We start from the raw sequence: 19,395 nt of genomic DNA, 5'->3' as shown, positions 1-19,395 counted from the left end.
CCCAGAAAGAGGCCCGAGTTAATGTGCCCAGCTGGGTTTTGACACAGGTGCCAAAGCGATTCGCGTGGAAAAGCCATTTCAATAAAGGCGATGAGACAAGTGACATCCACAGGCAACTAGAACCCCAACTCAATGTACACCTCATCCCTGTTGTACCAAGAACAACACAAATGGATTACAGACTTAAGGTCGATAAAAAACTTTTAGAAAGGAAACTTGAAAAACATCTTTGGGACCCAGGGCTAGGCAAAGAGTTTTAGGCTTGACATATAAAGCATGATTTATAAAAGAAAAACTGATACATTGGACTTCTTCCAAATAAAAGACCCTCTTAAGAGGATGAAAGGACAGTCTACAGACTGAGAGAAGATATTTGCAAATCACAAAGTCGCAAAGTACTGGTACCTAAATATATAAAGAATTCTCAAATGCCAACAGTTAACCCAGCCACTTAGGAAATAAGCAAAAGACAGGAACAGACATGTCACCTAAGAGGATCTAAGGGTGTGAGCAAGCACGTGACAGATGCGCAGCACCACTGGCTGCGATGGAAATGCAAATTAAGGCCCAATAAGATACACGCAGCTGTCAAAATAGCTGAAATGGGAAAGTCGTGAAGTACCAGGTACTGGCGAAGAAGGAAACAAACAATCCCTCGTCCATCGCTGGTGGGAGTGTAACGTGGCATTGCCACTCAGGGAAACAATTTGGCAGTTTCTTTCAAGACTGAATTTGCATCTACCACCCACTCAGCAGTTGCATTCTAGGTATTTAATCCCAGAGAAATGAAAACCATGCTATACAAAAAGTTGTATAAATTCAGTTACAGGAATTTAATTCACTATAGCCCCAAACGGGAAGCAATCCAGATGTGTTTCAGTGAGTGAACAGCTGAGCTGTCGTGTGTCTATGCCGTAGAACACTGCTCGGTGGTAAAAAGGAACCAACTGTGGATCGACCCAACATCTTGGACTGATGCTCAGAGAATTGTGTGCGGTAAAACGCCCAGTTCTAAAAGGTTACACACTGTGTAATTCCATTTATGTTACATTCTTGAAATGACAAAAATCAGAAATAGAAAACAGTTCAGTGGTTGCCAGTGGAGGGAGGGACGGCGATGTGACTACAGAGGGGTGACGTGAAGAATCCTGGGGGCACACTCTGTATCAGACTGTCTCCTGACTATGAACGCCAGTGTCCTGGCTGTGGTATTATAGGACCGTCTTGTAAGATGTTACCTTTGGGGGAATCTGGGTAAATGGTGCATGGGATCTCTCTGTATTATTTTTTACAAGTATATGTGACTCTACAATTACCTCAAAACAAACATTGAATTAAAAACAAAACCAAACCAGTGACTGCTAACTGCCACGGTGCCCCTGGAATTCAGAGCAGCATCTGTGTTGACATTTGTCATGTATGATATGACTGCTGTGGATTCCGTGGTGCTGGCCCAGAGCCTTCCCTCGGGACAGGTGTGCCCAACCTGGACATCAGTATATTTTCTTAAAGCTTCCTGGGTCAGGTAGGGTGGAAAGAAACAAAAATGCTTTATAGTCCTACGGGGCAGCAATTTTGAGTGATGTGAACTGCAAACACTCAGAGCAGCACAGTAACTTAACAAACAAATAAGTGAGCAGTAGATTCTGAGAGGCAAAGACCCAAGATGCAGGGGCAGGAAGTTTCTGCAGACACCAGCTGCAGACACTGCTCAGAGAATGCAGGGAGGCCTGTAAGAGCTCAGTCCGCTCAGGAGCACACAGAAATGGCAACCATTACCCCCAGCATCCCGCAGTGGGTGTGGCTGCCTGGTCTGCATGTTGAAGAAAGGCTAAAAGAGGTATTTGCTGAAAGACATTCAGCAAATGGGTTTATCAAGTATGCACTTTACTTTGATATGGACGTCTTGCTTTTCTCCACGGCGCGAGCGGACTCCTTGCGTGGTTTTCCTGTTTGCAAGTCCGTGTCGTTGGCAATGGTGGAGGTGAAAAGAAATAACATATAATTAGAAATTAATCTTTGTTATTTGGTGCAAGATATTCATTGTTCTGCGTAGATATGCCCATTACTTTAAAAAGGACCAGAATTATATTCATAGAAAATAGAGCTCTTTTAGTCTACTGAAACTGGATTACAAGTGTAAGAATAAAATTAAAGGCACACTGGTGTTGGGAGGGGCGTTTGTCAAAAACAATACGAGTCACAAAGTCAGGGACATAAATTGTGAAATAAAAGTCATGGTTCTATTTCTACCTAATCATATATATTCCTAATCACAGAATTTTTTTAATTGGGAGGAAAAAAGCGGTGAACACTTCAATCAGTACATCTTGTGGGGAGCCCTACCTTCGCCACACACAAGGCGGCCACGCTCTCGCTCGCCCCGCATCTCCACGCGCTTGGTCTCCACACATCAGTGTCTACGCCTCAATCTGATCTGACTCTGAGCAGCGGGCAGAAATGGTCTCGGGCCGTTTCACCCCCAGGCGCCCCGGGTCCTCTTCCTCACACCTGCACTGTCACGACTGCAGCCTGGCTTTCTGCTCCTCTGTGTCGGCAGCGCAGCAGGCCTCGCTCACCCCACCCGCTTTCCCCTGTCAGCTCACAGGTCCTGGATCTCCGCTCTGAGAAGAGCACCTGCTCTGGTTTTACTTTTGTGAGTGAAGTTCCGAATCTCTTGTGTTACCTTGGTTGCCTGTTCCCAAGGAGTAGTCATCCAAAGTCGATGTCTTTCTGACGTCCTCAGCACTGCCCTCTCCCATCCTTGCATTTAATTCTGGAAATAGAAGAGAAAGGGAGGGGAGAAACGTTCCTGAGGATAGCTTCGTCTGAGGGAAGACAGAGTTATTGTGAAAGCTTCCAGGGGCAGAAATGTAAGATGGGGACATCATGACCAGCCAATGAATGAGGTAGACGGCAAGGGCTAGTCTCTGGAGCGGGCAGAATGGATGGGACTGCCCTGCAGAATGGATGGAAAATAGGAAGTCTCTATTTCCCATGTCAGTCTGCCGCAACCTCCAAAATCCCAGTGCAGGCCATCCCTGCCCTGGACTGAGCAGCCCATGGCTTTCTGAGCGTCCTCCAGTCAGAAGGCCAGGCTGGGAGCACTGAATCGTAAGCTGTTGGGTGCAAATACTTCCCACTTTTCCTTTCCACTTGTCTTTTCTTTTGCCAGATGTCATCATTGTGCTCCCTCAGTATTTCATACGCATTGATCCAGTTTAATCCCACCCAGCAGTGAAAGCGCAGGGGGACTGGGCAGGGCAGCCATCGGTGGTGTGCAAGTAAACGTTTAATAACCTCTCTCTGGGAGAAAATTCTCCCCGATTTGTCATTGACTGATTCCTCTGATGTGAATGTTCTTACTCCAGAGTCTCAGGATCAGCTCTGAGCTGAGGAATTTGCAGGGCTCCAGAGCGCTCTGCATAGCTCTCCCCTCTCCAGGACTCTGCTCTTGAGCACGCCAGCCACTGTGCCCGCCCTGGGTCCGCTCTGTCGTTTCAATGCGTGGGCACTGCTGCACCCACCTGGGCGCCCCCTTCCTCAGCTGCACCCGGGGAACTCCCCAGGCAGTACCCTGAGGCCGTGGGAGGGCTCATCGCGCTTGTTCCCTCTCCCTCCCCCTCCGGGATTTACTGTGCAGCACTCCTGATGTCCGGTGTCTGGAACTGCTGCTTCACACGTTTTTCAGACTTTTCAGGCAGGGGGGTGTCTGGTTCTCGTTACCCCAAAGTTACTAGAAGTGGAAGTCTTCCCTGATGACCCCACTTTGATTGTTTATTAAATTCTTATATAGAATAGGATCTATTTCCCTTCATTGAGCTGACTTCCAAACACCACTACCATACTGTTTTAATTTCTGAGACTCTGTGATATGTTATATATTTGAAGGATTGTAGCAGGGAATCAATATGCTATACTTCTGTAAAGCCATCCAAGTGAATCTTAGTCGATGTTAAACCCAACTTGTTACTCTAACCTGATTGTTCTCTCAAAACTGGACCTTGCATGTTAAAAGCGGGGTTTTTTTAGGGTACTTTGCGGCTCAGCAGCTTCAGTTCCTGTGTGAACCAGAGGAGCAGCCTCCGGCCAACACCAACGGCTCAGACGCAGGGATGCAGCTGGGAAAACCCTGACGGCCAGCTCAGGGGCACTGAACACCCGTGAAAACCCCACGTTCAGACCAGAAAGGGCACTGCCTGCACATCCAGAGCTCCTGGCCCCCCCGGGGTCTCTTTATTCCACTTCCCAGGTGACTGGCACTGGAACACGCCTCTTTCCTTCTCCCCAGCACCTGTATCTCGAGTTTGGCTTTTGTTGTGCCAGGTAGCCGAACCTCGGTTCGGTTACTGGGTTGGTAACAGCTCCCCTCTCCATCACCTCCTTCCTTCAAAAGGACTTAGCTTCTAGATGGGCCTCAGAATCACTGGATAAAGTTCTCCCCAGCCCAACACCCAAGTCCCTGACAAATTTTTGGTCACATTTTTATTATAATTCCATAAAACTTACACATCAATTTCAGAAAAATAGGTAGCTTTACAATTCAATCTTTCTATCTAAAAACATGACATATTTCTCTGTTTGTCAAATCTCCAGGTCACACAATTAAGTTTATTGTTGCTTTCCTGGATTTGATTTCCTAGTATGTCTCTTAATTAATAAAGTTAGTTTGTTTAGGTTAATATGGTAGGCTAATAAATATAATTGACTTGGTGTTCATTTACTCAAATTGTTTTTCAGGTTTTTATGTGTGGGAGGTTCTAAGTATGCTACTGGATCATCTGTGAATAATATATTTTCTATGCCTCCATGTATATATTTGTATTGCTTTATATCTGTCATTAACCTGAGTTTCCAAATTAATAATATATAATATCAGAGACAGTAAGAATTCTTGTTCAGGTAGTGCTTGAAACATTAACTACTTAATAAATAGCAAACAAACATTGAAGTGGGACATTTAGAATGAGGGATACTTCCTGAAATTAAGGATGTGACTCACTTGTTGATATTTTGGGGAGACCACCATCCATATTTTCTTTACTCTTTGACACCTGTACCCTTTTCAGTGCTTGCTGGATCTGCCATTGCTTTGGAGACAATTTCAGCAGAAAAAGTCCGTATTTCATGTACTCTTTCAAAAGGAATTCTGCTTTTGATATTTCACTGCTCAAAGGAAATGAAGATATGATTAGACACATGTGTGTGAAAGCATATCCTTTTTTTACAAAAAAGTTTTACAAAATTTATTCTTTTGATTAGGTACTGACTTAACAAAAATTCTAAGTGTAGCCATAAAGATATAGGCAGCAGTAAGATATGAGATGAAAAGAAATAACCTCTAGGAAATCCATTGGAATAAACATGCCCCCGGATATGCACAGTTAAGACTGGTGCATAGTTTGACTTGACTTCTTTCTGAAGGAAATGTTGTATTAAGTGTGAGACACAGGAGAGATTTGAAGGCACTTGATACTTGTATGATAAGAAATTTGACATTCAATAGCACCCACTACATACTGGGAAATATGCAGGACACACTCTAGACACAAGTTCATCTTCAGTACAGCACTTTAAAATATGCATGACTGCCCTGGCTGGTGTGGCCCAGTGGGCTGAGTGCCGGCCTGAGAACTGAAAGGTCGCTAGTTTGGTTCCCAGTCAGGGCACATTTCCCGAGTTACAGACCAGGTCCCCAATTGACCTGAAAGAGGCAACAAATTGACATTTCTCTTCCTATCTTTTTCCCTCCCTTTCCCCCTCTCTATAAATGAATAAATAAAATCTTTTGCCTGGCTGCGCTCAGTGGATTGAGCACAGGCCTATGGACCAAACAACTGCAGTTCACTTCCCAGTCAGGGCACATGCCTGGGTTGCAGGCCAGTTCCCAGCAGGGACCGTGCGAGCGGCAACCATACATTGATATTTCTCTCCCTCTCTTCTTCCCTTCCCCTCTAAAGCTAAATAAATCAAATCTTTAAAAAATATGTTACATTTAAAAATTAAAAGTTAAAATAGGCATTATCACCCTATCTTTTGGAGGAAGACATGGATGACTGGCAAAGCCACCTGTCCGACAGACGGCGGAGGCAGCACTGCCCTGAAGCCTGGACTGAAAGCCTTTCCCCAGCCTCACCTGGCTCTCCCACAATCGTGTTCCGAAGTGGACCCAAAGGGATTGTTTACAGCAGCAGCGAAGGCCCTCAGGAGAGCAAGCCCCACCCTCCTCCTTCAGAGGCTTCTTTAAACACTCACTCTTCGGGGACTTCGGCCAAGATGGAGACATAGGTGGAGACGCCGTGCCTTCTCCCACAACCAAGTTTAGAGACAACTAAATATTAGCAACAGAAAACACAGCCAGAACACAGAAAATTGAACTTTTTGGAAGTCTGATAACAACAAATTCTTCAGCCTGACTGGTAAGGGGCGAAACCAGCAGCTGGCAGAGTGGGGTTGCACAGGAAAACTCGGTCAGACGGACTCAGGCGCAGGGTTGGACCTGGTGGGCAACTCAGCGAGCGGCCGTGGGGAAACAGCGAGGGAGCAGGCCTGCGGGTTGACTGTGGTGGCGCATTTGTGTGCGGATAGACAAGAGAGGGAGTGGGCGATTGGACTGGGACCCAGCGGGTCCCCGCGGCTAGTGGCAGCGGAGGGCTCCGCCGCCATTTCCCAGCTCTGACCCCACCTCCACATACAGCGTCATAACCCAGCGACTCTGAGTGGCCCGGCCCAGGTGAACCACCTAAGGTTCTGCTCCTCACCCAGCGACACAGAATAGCAGAGGGGGCCGCCATTTCCCTGCTCTGACCACGCCCCCACATACAGCGTCACAACCCAGCGACCTGGGAGTCGAACGCTCCGCTCCGCACACTTAAAGGGTGCGAACAGACCAAAAATGGCTCAAGAAGATCTCAAAGCCCCAGAGCCTATAAATCTAAGCAATGAAGAAATAGCAAAACTCTCAGACGCACAGTTTAAAACACTGGTCATCAGGATCCTCAGAGAACTGGTTGATTATAGCCACAAATTAGACAAACATATGAAGGCAAAACTAATTGAAATGAATGGAATTGTACAGGAAACCAATAGCGATGAAAAGGAAACTGGGACTCAAATCAATGGAGTGGACCAGAAGAAAGCAAATAATGGTCAAACAGAAAAGAGTGAAGAAGCAAGAATTCAAAAAAATGAGGAGAGTCTTAGGAACCTCCAGGACATCTTTAAACACTCCAACATCCGAACTATAGGGGTACCAGAAGGGGGAAAGGAACAGCCATCAGTGGAAAATTTATTTGAACAAATAATAAAGGAGAATTTCCCCAATCTGGCAAAGGAAATAGACTTCTAGGAAATTGAGGAAGCTCAGAGAGTCCCAAAGAAGTTGGACCCAAGAAGAAACACACCAAGGCACATCATCATTACATTAGCCAAGATTAAAATGAAGGAGAGAATCCTAGAAGCAGCAAGAGATAAGGAGACAGTCACCTACAAAGGAGTTCCCATCAGACTATCAGCAGATTTCTCAAAAGAGACCTTACAGGCAAGAAGGGGCTGGAAAGAGGTATTCCAAGTCATGAAATCTAAAGACCTACAACCAAGATTGCTCTATCCAGCAAAACTTTTATTTAGAATGGAAGGACAGATAAAGCGCTTCTCAGATAAGATCAAATTCAAGGAGTTCATCATCACCAAGCCCTTATTATATGAAATGTTAAAGGGACTTACCCAAGAAAAAGAAGTTAAAAAAACATGAACAGTGAAAGGACAGCAAACTCAGTTATTAACAACCATACCTAAAACAAAAGCAAACTAAAAGGACAGCTAGATCAGGAATGGAAACATAGAAATGAAGATCTCAAGGAGGGTTAGCAACAGGGGAGTGGGAGGAGGAGAAGGGGGGAGAAGGTACAGAAAATAAGTAGCATAGACAGTAGATAGAAAATAGATGGGGGGCAAGAATAGTATGGGAAATATAGAATCTAGAGAACTTGAGACACATGGTCATAAACTAAAGGGGGGGTAATGGTGGGGATGGGGAGGTAGGGTGGAGGGGAATGAAGGGGGGAATAGAACAACTGTAATGGCATAATCAATAAAAAATAATTTAAAAAAAACACTCACTCTTCGATACCCTTATCAATATTACTCCTATATCAGTGTCTTCACGTCAGTACTGCTTTCGGTCAGAGCCTTCCTGAAGCCCTGGTGTGTGAGTGATGTTTGAGAGTCAAACCTGGGTGTTTTAAGTATCTCAAGAATCTCACAGATCACCAATCGCAAATATGGATATATTTGCGGCTCCCAAGCAGGGGCTTTGGAACGAGCCCCCTCCCCCTTCGCGCACGGATTTCCAGGCCTCCCCGCGGTGGAGGACCAGGGTGGGCCCTAACGAGAACGGAGGGACACGGAGAGCGGGCGCCTGCCTGCCTTGCTCTGTTACCGGCTGGTTTTTTATTACCTTCTTCACCTTGCTGAGAATGTGAGATGCAAAAACAATCAGCAAGTTCTCTTCAGAAAGGCTGGGTGGAGTGTTTAACTGGGTGGCCGTTGTGCATGAATGCGGCACTTTGTTCAAACGTAAGGCTGCTACTCCAGTTCTGTAAGCAGACAGGATCTTCTTGTGACATTGTGGTGTGAAGGAGGGAAGGGAATTCTCCAGCTCGGAGTGCCTTCCACTGGGCTCCTGACATGGGCGAGGCTGCTGGAGCCAGAACGTGTTTGAAATATACATTTTGTTCATAACAATTGGTTTCAAAGGAACTGCCCTCCAGTTCATTTGCTGCATTTTAGACAACCTCCTCTCCTCCTCCCCAGAAAAGTCAAGATGTTAAAAAAAAAAATAAGTCTAAGTCTAGGACTTGGCTTTAGAGCAAAACTAAACATCAAGTCCTCAAAAAGAGAAAACAGCATTTAGCATGCTTCGAAACCAAGACTAGAGTCCCCTGCACCATAAAACTGCTGTCCAAGGATGATGACAAAAGAAGCTTCTTTAGATAATTAAAATGAGATCAAGTGAGGTACATCTGACTGTAGAAGAAAACGTCCAGGTTTGGGGAGTGGGGGAAGTGCCAGACGGTACAAAAATTTTATCTCCAACTCCTGCTCCTTTGTTTTCATCATTATAGATCCATTTTTAATATCAATGCTAATTCATCTAAGTATAAGGATAAATAAAAAAATACTGCCAGCTATAATGACAAGATAATTTTTTTAAATTAAAATTCCTAAAATTCCTTTTAGGAATCTCCACTGCAGAGATATTAAAATGTGGGAAGAAATATGCCATAGAATGAAAGAAAAAGGACACTTAGAAGATAATTTGTTTGTTCCTGACATTGGTTTTCTTCTTTGCAACTGAATTTCCTGGTTTCTATATTGACAAGTTGGAGAAACTCTTCAGCCAGAGATCACTGTGCCGTCCTAACACCCACTCAGAGACAGTCCTTGGTCAGTGGGGCGCTCACTTTAAAAATGTGGTCGTACCCTGGCTGGTGTGGCTCAGTGGACTGAGCGCCAGCCTGGGCACCGGGCCTCACCTTTTCACTGCCTGCACCTCCAGGCTCGCTTTTTTCAGCTCAGCCGTCATGTGGAGTTTGTTCACAGTCTCTTGGGCTGCCCTGGAAAGTAACAGAGATTTGTTAGTTTGTGCTGTGTTGTGCTGGGTTCTGAGGAACTGAAAAGAAGGCAGGGGGAGGTAGAAAGCGACTTGGTGAGAGGAAAAGAACGCACACTTTCAGGGCGTCCACAGATCGCCGGTCGTTTTCTCGCAGGAACTCTTCGAAGGCGAGCGCGTCGTCCTGGAGCTTCGTCTCTGCTTTCAGGATCTGCTGCTCCTCCGTTTCCATGCACTTCTCGAACTTGGTGATGGTGCTCCTTTTGGTGGACAGCGTGTACTAGGAATATTGGGAACCGAAGGCATCGAGCCCGTTACTCCAAGCGGCCTGCACATCTCAACAGTCCCTCAATAAAGGGGAAGATGGCCTGCCCTGGGAGTGGTCATTCGGATCAGAAAACTAGTATGCCCAAATCCTGGGGCCATGGCCTTTATTTCATGGAGGAATTTTATTTGGGAGATAATTAGAAGGGAGGCTAATTCCTCTCTCACTTTCATGAAGAGGTTCGATATTGTTCCAGAGTGGCTGGGCCCCACAAAAGTAGCTCCCTATTGCTCCAAGAGCAGGCCCACCTGTATTGCCCTCAGCGCCCCTCCAGTGTTTTCTGTGCATGGGAGAGCTGGGCTGCGGGCGGCTTCTCAGGCCCCTGCCCCGGGAAGCACTGAGGGAGAGGCAGGCTCCGGAGCCGCCAGGCCAGTGGTGGGTTCCTCCGGGCCGGCCCGGGGACGGGGCACTCGGCCTCAGAGAGCCCAAGTCCAACTGTGACGTCAGCTTCTACTTTTTAGTACAGGACACAAGAATCCACTAGGGTTTTTAATCCCATGCATGGAAAACAGACTACAAATAAACATTAACTATAGACTATAATGTAAACATTATAATATGCATTAACTAAAACTATGTAAATGAGATCATTAAAAAAACACAGCCAATAACTAGATACTCCAAGTTTATAACAAAAATCCTATTTCATTTATCACTTTATTCACCAAGAATTTGTTGAGTGATTACCGAGTGCCAGGGCTGTTTCAAGTGGTGTTACTGAAGCAATGAAAAAAATAAGCAAAATTGCTTTTATGGGGTACATTTGCTAATAGATGGAGAGTCTAATAAAGGAGGATGGGGAGTCCAGTGGGTAAGGGCCAGGATCGCCATTGTGTTCGGGGGAGGAAAGCCTCCGTGGGGTGCTGACAGTGAAACACACTGGCTGGAAGGAAGCGGGGAGCAAATAGGAGGCAGCAACGTTCCTCCGAGAAGGGAGGGCCTCTGTGCACAGGCTCCGGGGCAACAACCCGGTCGATGTGTCCCAGGAACAGCAGGGAGGCCAGTGAGTCCGGAGCAGGTGGAGCAAAGTGAAGAGTGGTAGGAACATCAGACAGAGAGAGAGACAGAGAGAGAGAGAAAGTGCTGGGCACCAGGTAGGTCACTAATGAATGGTCTTCAGCAGAAGAGGGGCGTGGGTGGGAACAGACTCCTGGTGCTGAGTGGAGAATTCATGCAGGAGATACTGGTGAATGGACTTAGAGTGGCAGCAGTGGCAGTCATGAAGAGTAGTGTGATTATGGATATATTTGCACAAAATATTTGAAAGTGTATTTGGATATGGGTTGTAACAAGGTGCATTGGAGGATAACTCTGATATTTTTGGCCTAAAGAACTGGAAAAATGGGCTTGCTGTTCACTGAGCTAGGGAGTACTACATGAGATGCAGGTTTTCAGGGGTCCAGAAGAGTACAGCAGGGGTCAAGTCTTAGAAATACCTTCTGAGCATCTGAGAGGAGATATGAAGAACTACAGTCGCATTGGTGAGTCTGGAGTTCAAGGAAGAGGGTCAGGCTACAGAAGGAAATCTGGAAGTTGTTAATAAGGAAGCAGAATTGAAAGCCATGGCCTGGAGGGGCGTAGTGGACCACAGGTGAGGAGCAAGCCCTGGGATGTTCCAACATCTAGAGAGCGAGGAGAAAAGGAACAGGAAGGGAAAACTGTGAAGGAGTGAGCAGCCCGTGATGTCGAAGAACCAAGAGAGAGTGGGTCCCGGAAACCAGCTGAAGAAAGTGTTTCTAGAAAGAGGAAGTGATCCAACAATGGATACACCGCTGCTAAAAGACCAGTGAGAGGAAGCCTGTGAAGTGACCATTCTAACTCGGCAAAAGCGGTTTTGGTGGAATGATGAGCGCCAAAGCCCGGCTGAAGTGCGTTTAGAAGAAGAGGATGGGGAAGGCGGCAGGTCTGGGCACGTAATGGAAAACCAGAGGGTCGCGGTGCAGACTGGGCAGTGCTACGCAAGAAGCACTATGTTTGGCTAATGGAAGAAAAATCACTTTTACTACCTCGAGCAGAAACCTGTTTCTCTGGTCGCTAATGAATTCATGGATATTCCTTTTTGTGTCTGCACCTTTAAAGCAAATTGAAATTGACTTAGGTTTAGTTCATTATCCCTCCAAGATGCATAAAATAAAAGCTATGTAATTACATGATTGCATTCAGTATGTACCTGGACTTGAAAACTAGTCCAGTCAATTTAACTAGAGTTACTACTATTTATCTGTGTCCCTAATATTCCAGGAATTTTATTAGACACTTTAAAACACCATTTTATTTAATCCTAATGGTAACCCCAAGGAGGTACTTGTTACTATTCCCGTCCTGTGTGTGAGGTCTTGAGGCTCAGAGATGTCAAGATGTTTGTCCAGGATTGCAGAGCTAATAGGTAGGAGGGGCATGGGACCCTGAAGACTGTCCTAAATATGACTCAGCTGTTTTAAATCTTAACCTTTTGGCCATTCTGGACATAAAAGTGGAGTGATTGGGTAAAGTGTGTTTGGTGATTACAAACCACTTTAAAGCAGGAAAGAAGATGACAACCAGCTTACCGCTCAGCAACAGAAAATACCAAAGTTTCCTGGCAAGGTTTCTTTGTTCTGGAAAAATTACACAATACGTAGGCTATGTTTCAATAATGTTTGCCTCGTGAACAACCAGCAGAATGTGTGATATTAAGTAAAATCTTTTACTAAAAATGTGCTTAGAATTAGAGAGAACATAGTGTTTCCCAAACAACCGGTGAGCCTGGGCTGCGGAGGAAGCCCGCCGTCTCCCCGGGATTGTGATCCGCCTCCACCTCTTACTCTCTGTGGGATGGTGAGTCAACGACTCTCCCTCTTCAAGCCTCAGCAGAATAGGATGCTAATTGTGATATCATGGCTCAAAAGTATTTGCTGCCCCTCTCTGTGCGATGGTCTCCATCACCCCACCCTGCCCCTACTCCATGGATGCCTGGCTTGCCCGTTAGCTTGACGTGGCCCATGGGCTGGGAGTGCACGTGACCCGTGTCGCTCCGAAGAAGACGTGTCTCCCTCTTGCCCTAACTACAGCCACATCCAGGCAGGGGCTGCTTCTTCAGTACAGGCCTCAGTGAAAAGCACCGAAGTTGAAGAGTGAGTGAGAAATAAAGCCCTGTTGTAAGCTGCCGGGATTTGCAACTGGTTTATTGCCACTGCACAATTTGTCGAGTGGATATGCTATCGTTACTGTCTACCTTATAGTGGTTGTGCGGAAATGAAGTGAGGCAACGTATTACAGAAACACGTAGTAATTCCTTAGTGATAGTTAGCTGTTGCTATTTCAAAAATGCAATTGGAATAATCACTTAATTTTTCAATAATAGTGATTATCATAATCATTGATGGATGGTTCCAAGGGTGGGTGACAAACAGGTGACCTGGGGGTCACATGGGCACTGGTTTACATTCTTCATCCACTGACGACTTTGGGTAAGACACTCAACTTTACTGAGCCATTTCCCTCAGATAAAGAGAGGAGGAGGCAAAATCAACTGACAGCATTTTGTGGAGGATTAAATAAAATAACATACATGGAAGTAACAAACACCGAGTTAGCACAGTTTCTTTTTAAACACTTTAAAAAGACTTTTTGTCATAAAAGTCATCAACACTAGTAAAAGCAGTCCTCCAATGAGCCACCACACAGGTAATCACCAACCTCCAAGTCATCAACATTTTACCAGTCTTGCTTCACCGGTTGCCAGCTTTCACTCTTCTCCGCATTGTAATATTTGAAAGCAAATCCAAGATATTATTTCATTCATAAATACTTCATTATGTAACTCTAACATGCAACAAAAAATATACATAACCATAGTACCACAATCATCCCAAACAAAATGAACAATTTCTTAGTATTGTATGCCAAGTCTGGGTTTAAATTTTCCCCGCTGTCTCAAAAAAAAAAAAGCTATTTAGAATTAAAAAACAATTAAATTTAAATAAAGATCACTTTGGCCGGTATGACTCCTGAAGTGTATTTTTTAAATCCACAAAAGCCACCCCTCTCTCTCCACACATTGCCCTTCCTTCCACGCCTTTTATTTGTTTGAGAAACCAGGTCAATGTTCCTGTGGAATTTCACACATGATAGATCTGGCAGATTGCATTCTCATGGGGTTGTTTTCCTAAATTTTTAGTTGACTTTAGAGAGAGGGGAAGGGAGGGAGAGAGAGGGAGAGAAACATCAACTAGAGCCCGTACCCTGTGCCTGGGCCCTCGCCATGGCTTTCATTTGGTCGATTATGATGGGTTAGATGTGTATTGAACATAAATCTCAATATATAAAAATAACCCTATTTTATGGGGTTATTTTTAAATATTATAGCTATGCTCACCATTCCAGGCTACTTTAACATGCTCCTGTCTGGCTGAATGGATGTGATTTTCCAGCTCTAAATAGACTGGCTACAGTGCGTGTCTAGCTCTCAATCAGCTCTGGCCGCTGCTTTGACCCAGAGACCATGTTTGACAAAGCCCCACACAAAGTACCCGTGTTCCTGGGCGCCCGAGACCCCACCACCCCCAGAGGTGTGACCCAGAGGTGTTGCCCTTTAAGTGAAGCTGCTGGTACAGGAAGGTGGAAGTGCACTTCTGTCACGTTCCCAAGGGATCCGTCTGTGGCAGTTGTCCCTGTAGTTTTTTGGAGGTGATGTAGTAGTTTGCCACTGATGCCTACATAGAAATAAAATAACCTAGGCTCCCAAAGTAGGGGTCGCTTGCTCATTGGACTATCACATAGGTTTGTCTGTCATCTGAATTCAGGCAGGAAGTACAAGGTCGGGGAATGAGGGTTTTGCCCAAATCAGTTCTCGGTTGGAAAGAGTCAGAGGGGGACTTTATTATTTTAAATGAAAATGTTCAAATATCTGTGTAATCAGCAGAAACTGATGACCTGATTGCCTTTGTGGACAGAGCCCAGGTTACCTTGGATAACACGACAATTTTACTGTTTCCTTTTCAAGAGTCTGCCCAACACCCTTTACCCGTCAACCATCAATGATGTGGAATAGGGTCAGCTGAGATGTGGTGCCTCCTCGCTATCTCAGAACTGCTGGAGTGGCAAGGATTGTAGAAGTTAGTCACTCTGTGCAGAACTCTTTGTGAAACATGCCATGTGTGATTCAAAATGCACTTGATGACTCAGGATTCACCGTGCGACAGACGTGAGCCTTCGACATGAGACATGAAACTGGACTATCAGTGGTCCAGTCTCTGACATCACTGTGCTGTCTATCACCTGCCGCTTTCTCCTACAAGAGTGTAGGCAATGCACTGCCCAGACCTAAATGAGTTGACAAGGCTTCCTTTTTCTATAGTCATTACCGAATCCCAAGTTCCTTCCTAGGTGGTTTTCTAAATCAGATAGGAAGCAGTTTGAAGCTAGCAGGGTTAAAGTGATTAATACCAGGATGATGGACTGATTAAGTCATTCTCCAAAATGAGTCTTATTCAAAAAATTTTTTAAATATTTATTTATTTATTTATCTTTAGAGGGGAAGGAGAGAGGGAGAGAAACATCAATGTATGGTTGCCTCTAGTGCGTCCCCTGCTGGGAACTGGCCTGCAGGGAACTGGCTTGCAACCCAGGCATGTGCCCTGACTGGGAATTGAGCTGTGATCCTCTGGTTCACAGACCTGTGCTCAATCCACTGAGCTACACCAGCCAGGGCAAATTTTTATATTAAAAATTAAAATAGAAGAAAGGGAGGGAGGGAGGGAGGGAGGGAGGGAGGGAGGGAGGAAGGAAGGAAGGAAGACTGAGTGTCTAGAATTTGCTGTGGTGCCTTAAAAACATTTCTCTGGCTCCGGAAGTCCAGACGCTTTCTCAAATATTGAAAACATTTTTTTCTTTGTAGGCATTTCTTGATCTGATAAGTAGGAAATGGCCATCCTTGATGTTTTTACTCCCAGGGCGCCCTCTTTCACAGAGCAGTAATTAATAGTTTGTCGTATTTTAGAATGTTGCCTCCCTAGGTTGCTAAAACAGATTATGTTTTTGCAACCGCAGGCAAGCTGTTTAATTTTATTAGCTTCCTGATTCTCGGTATATGAGTTGTATGGCCCAGACAAGCAAGACTTCTCTTTAGAAAGACTTCTTTTAAATTCAGTTCTAGATTCGGTTCTAGATGAAGAACTGAATTTAAACGGCCAGAGCCATTAACTTCGATGCTGTGGCATTTAGGCAGGGACGGCCTTCCTCAACGCCACAAAAATGAGGAACTCTCTGTTTCTTGGTAAAGTACGTTTTCTTATTTAAAATAGATTTTCTCCCGACTCTCAACCCCCATTTACAAAGACCGCCCCCAACCATATTATGAGACAGCACACTTTGTGTTTCTCATCTCCAGAAGAGCCACCAATATCAACAGTAAGTATTCAGACAATGTTTTTACACAAACAGCCATTTGGACTCACCATCCTGTAATCTGAGAATAAGAGCCGGGTCCAGCATGAACTTCTCAAACGAGCCAGCCCCCGTGTCAGTGCGGAACGCTATCTGGCTCAGGTGTGAACGGCTCTTCATTCGTGATGAAAACGTAGACTTTTGGTGGATTTTCTTGCTGTGGTTCAAGAATTTTTCCTGCCCAAGTGAGAAAGTTTAAAAGAATTTCTAATATACCAAAAAGAACATTATCATAAAACAAGATGTCATGTAATGTAAGATGTACTAATATTTTATGCATTTCCAGTTGTGCGTTCCACCCCATCTCTATGGCTGGATCTCAATTTCAGGAGTGAGGAAATGTGAAAAGACGTGGCTATTAAAATCAATGAAGTAAGGTTGTATGTGTACTTGTCATAGTGGATTGTAGTGTGTCTGTCTTCCTCCAGTAGGGGGTGATCATTAGGTCCCTACCACGGGCTGAGTACTGTTCTGGTGTGTGTGTGTGTGTGTGTGTGTGTGTGTGTGTACATACCACACCCCGGCACAGTGTGTAGCACATACATCGACATCTGACTTCATGTCTTACCCCAGCAAATTTTGTAAAAGTGACTGAGAAGAGGATATGTTTCTAACATTGATTGGGATTGGGATTGGGATTTGAATAAAACCGTACCTTTTTCCTTTCTGCCATTTCATTTTCTTTGAAAAGAAAGAGATCTTTGAAAAAGATCTTATATGGCCCTTGTTTTTTGGTGGACTCATTCTTTAGTTTTTCTGTTAAGAAAAAGAAAAAGAAAACTTCTGTCAACCCCTCTTTACTGACCAGATGGCGAGGCTCCCACCAGCCAGGGGACAGTGAGGGGGGTCAGTGGGTCTCTGAAGAGGAGGGTGCAGGGAGCCTTGCCCCCCCAGCAGGATGCGGGGCCCGCATTCAGGGGCAGGGGCCACAGCTAACCGGTCTGTTTCCCATGGCGCTGAGCACAGTGCTGGGTGACTCACAGGGAATGAGTCTGTATTTTTCGTGTGTGTGAGTATTTAGATAAAGGGGCTTATTACAGGTTAGTGGGATCATATTTTGAGATATTAACATGTTGATTCTTCCCACGCCTACAAATATACCCACCATTACCCTTACATCGACATTTCTGCCACAGTAGACCCATACAACACCCTCACAGAGATCCTCGGTCTAGAGAATCTTAAAAGAAGTTAAAGATAATAACAAGTAAGGGTGAGGAGGTGGAGGAACTGGACCCTCATACACTGCTGGTGGGAATGCAAAATCATGCAGCCACTTTGGAAAACAGTCTGGAGGTTCCTCCAAAAGTTGAACGTGAGCTGCTGTGCGATCTAGCCATTCCACACGTGGGTGTGTATCCAAGAGATACAAAAACATTTGTCCACATAAAACTTGTACATGAATGTTTACCACACCAACCTTAGATTTCTCACAGGTTTTGACAAAGACACCTAAATCCTTTAATAAAGTAGATTGTTCAATGCACACTGTTTTACTGTTCTGAATCTTGCTTTTGTTTAGTTAGTAATATATTTTGGAGTTCTTTTTACATCAGCATTTGCATATTTATTTCATAAAAAAAGAACAGCTATCAAGCGGCCCATTCCTTGGATGTATCATACTTTATATAACCAATCTCACACCAAAGGACATTATGGTTGAACCCAGTCTTCTGCTATTTTAAACAAGGCTGGATTGACTATTCTTATACACCTCTTTAACCCCGGTGCACACCTATCTGCAGAATAAATTGTCAGCATGGTCTTTTGTTAGGCAAAATGGGTTCTGGTGCTTGCCGTGACCAAGGCCATCTTAAGAAGCAAGTTGCTAAGTTGCTCTGAGCGATCAACAGTTTGCCCATGTCCCCTGAAAGGAATGTTCTCATACAGGGAAGTAGGCCCACTAAGTTGCTTAATGCTTTGGAATGCACAGCTCTTAACGAGCACACATCACTTGGCTACAAACCACCTGTGTGCCTGGAGACTGCCTGTATCAAGGCCTCAGCCCCTTTTGGGTGTGGAAATCTACTTCTTGTTGATGCCCAAGACTTTCTTCTGTCCATAAGTTCCCTTAATAAACTTTGATTCCAGAGTTGTTCGCCTCTTTTTTATCTCTTGGCCTGTTCTCCTTAGGAGATCAATTTCAATATACCGGTACTTCGGGAAATTTTCTCAACACCCTATTTAAATGCTTTTCAGATAATTCGGTGGTTCCTCAGTACCTGTTTTCCCTTCTTCTGTAGCAACAATTTTCAACCGGTATGCCACAAGAATTTTTAAAGCATGCAATACCTGACTTCTTTCCCTGTAGATTGTTAAATAAAAAATGACAACAGCCAATACAACAATAGCCATCTGGTGTCAATGAACCAAAATTATACTTTTTTTGTTAGATCAGCAAAAAGTGTTTTTAATGTGCCACAAAACTTTAGAAATTAGTTTATGCAAGCCATGATGTAAAAAGTTGACTAGCTGTTCTATAAGAACAGGGCCCTTAATTCTAGCTTGGCACATACCCAAAGTAAAGACTATATTTTACGACCTCCCTTGGAGCTGGATACAGCCATGTGACTGAATCCTGGGGCAAGGGGGTGTCAGGAGAAGTGGTGAGTGCAACTTTTACAAAATGTCCTACAAGGAAGGGGTGTGCTCCTCCCCTCGCCTTTTCTCCCTCTTGGTGGCAGGAATATGGATGGGTGTGATCGCTGGTACAGAGGCGGTCACCTAGGACTAAGAATATAGGCCAGCAAAAGTGAGAAGCCTCCCAGGCCCCTGATATGAGTGAGCCTCCATATGGAGGGACCCTGGAGTGCTTATGTGCAGACTTTGTTATCTAGGAGAAAAATAAACTTCTATCACGTTTAATCCCCTATTATTTATGTTCTGGCAGTTGCAGACAAATGTTTTAATTCTAAATACAGAGAGGACAATTTTTCTTTCAAAGAGAATTCCTATACGGTGCCTATTACCCAAAACACATTCTTGGTGTCCTCCAATTTTTAAATCTTTATCAAATTTCTGTTTTAAAAAG

The 19,395-nt window shown here is 44.7% G+C and overlaps 1 protein-coding gene across 1 annotated transcript in view; it reads right to left on the bottom strand.

The window, feature by feature from the left end:
* Nucleotides 1-19,395, bottom strand: part of CCDC38 (coiled-coil domain containing 38) — a 40,194-nt gene that overhangs the window by 13,979 nt on the left and 6,820 nt on the right. Inside the window, exons 3-10 of the mRNA XM_053661650.1 lie at nt 17,020-17,120; nt 16,376-16,541; nt 11,945-12,009; nt 9,730-9,893; nt 9,537-9,617; nt 5,003-5,166; nt 2,687-2,776; nt 1,892-1,949 (exon numbers count right to left, since the gene is read on the bottom strand). Of these exons, the coding sequence (XP_053517625.1) occupies nt 1,892-1,949; nt 2,687-2,776; nt 5,003-5,166; nt 9,537-9,617; nt 9,730-9,893; nt 11,945-12,009; nt 16,376-16,541; nt 17,020-17,120 (889 nt within the window). The remainder of the gene's footprint in view (nt 1-1,891; nt 1,950-2,686; nt 2,777-5,002; nt 5,167-9,536; nt 9,618-9,729; nt 9,894-11,944; nt 12,010-16,375; nt 16,542-17,019; nt 17,121-19,395) is intronic.

The sequence above is a fragment of the Artibeus jamaicensis genome, unplaced genomic scaffold (assembly GCF_021234435.1).
Source record: "Artibeus jamaicensis isolate MK-2021 breed Jamaican fruit bat unplaced genomic scaffold, CSHL_Jam_final contig_233, whole genome shotgun sequence".
In the NCBI taxonomy this organism is placed as follows: Eukaryota; Metazoa; Chordata; class Mammalia; order Chiroptera; family Phyllostomidae; genus Artibeus; species Artibeus jamaicensis.
Note: the sequence above shows the minus strand (reverse complement) of the source record. Positions and strands in the feature narration are given on the sequence as shown.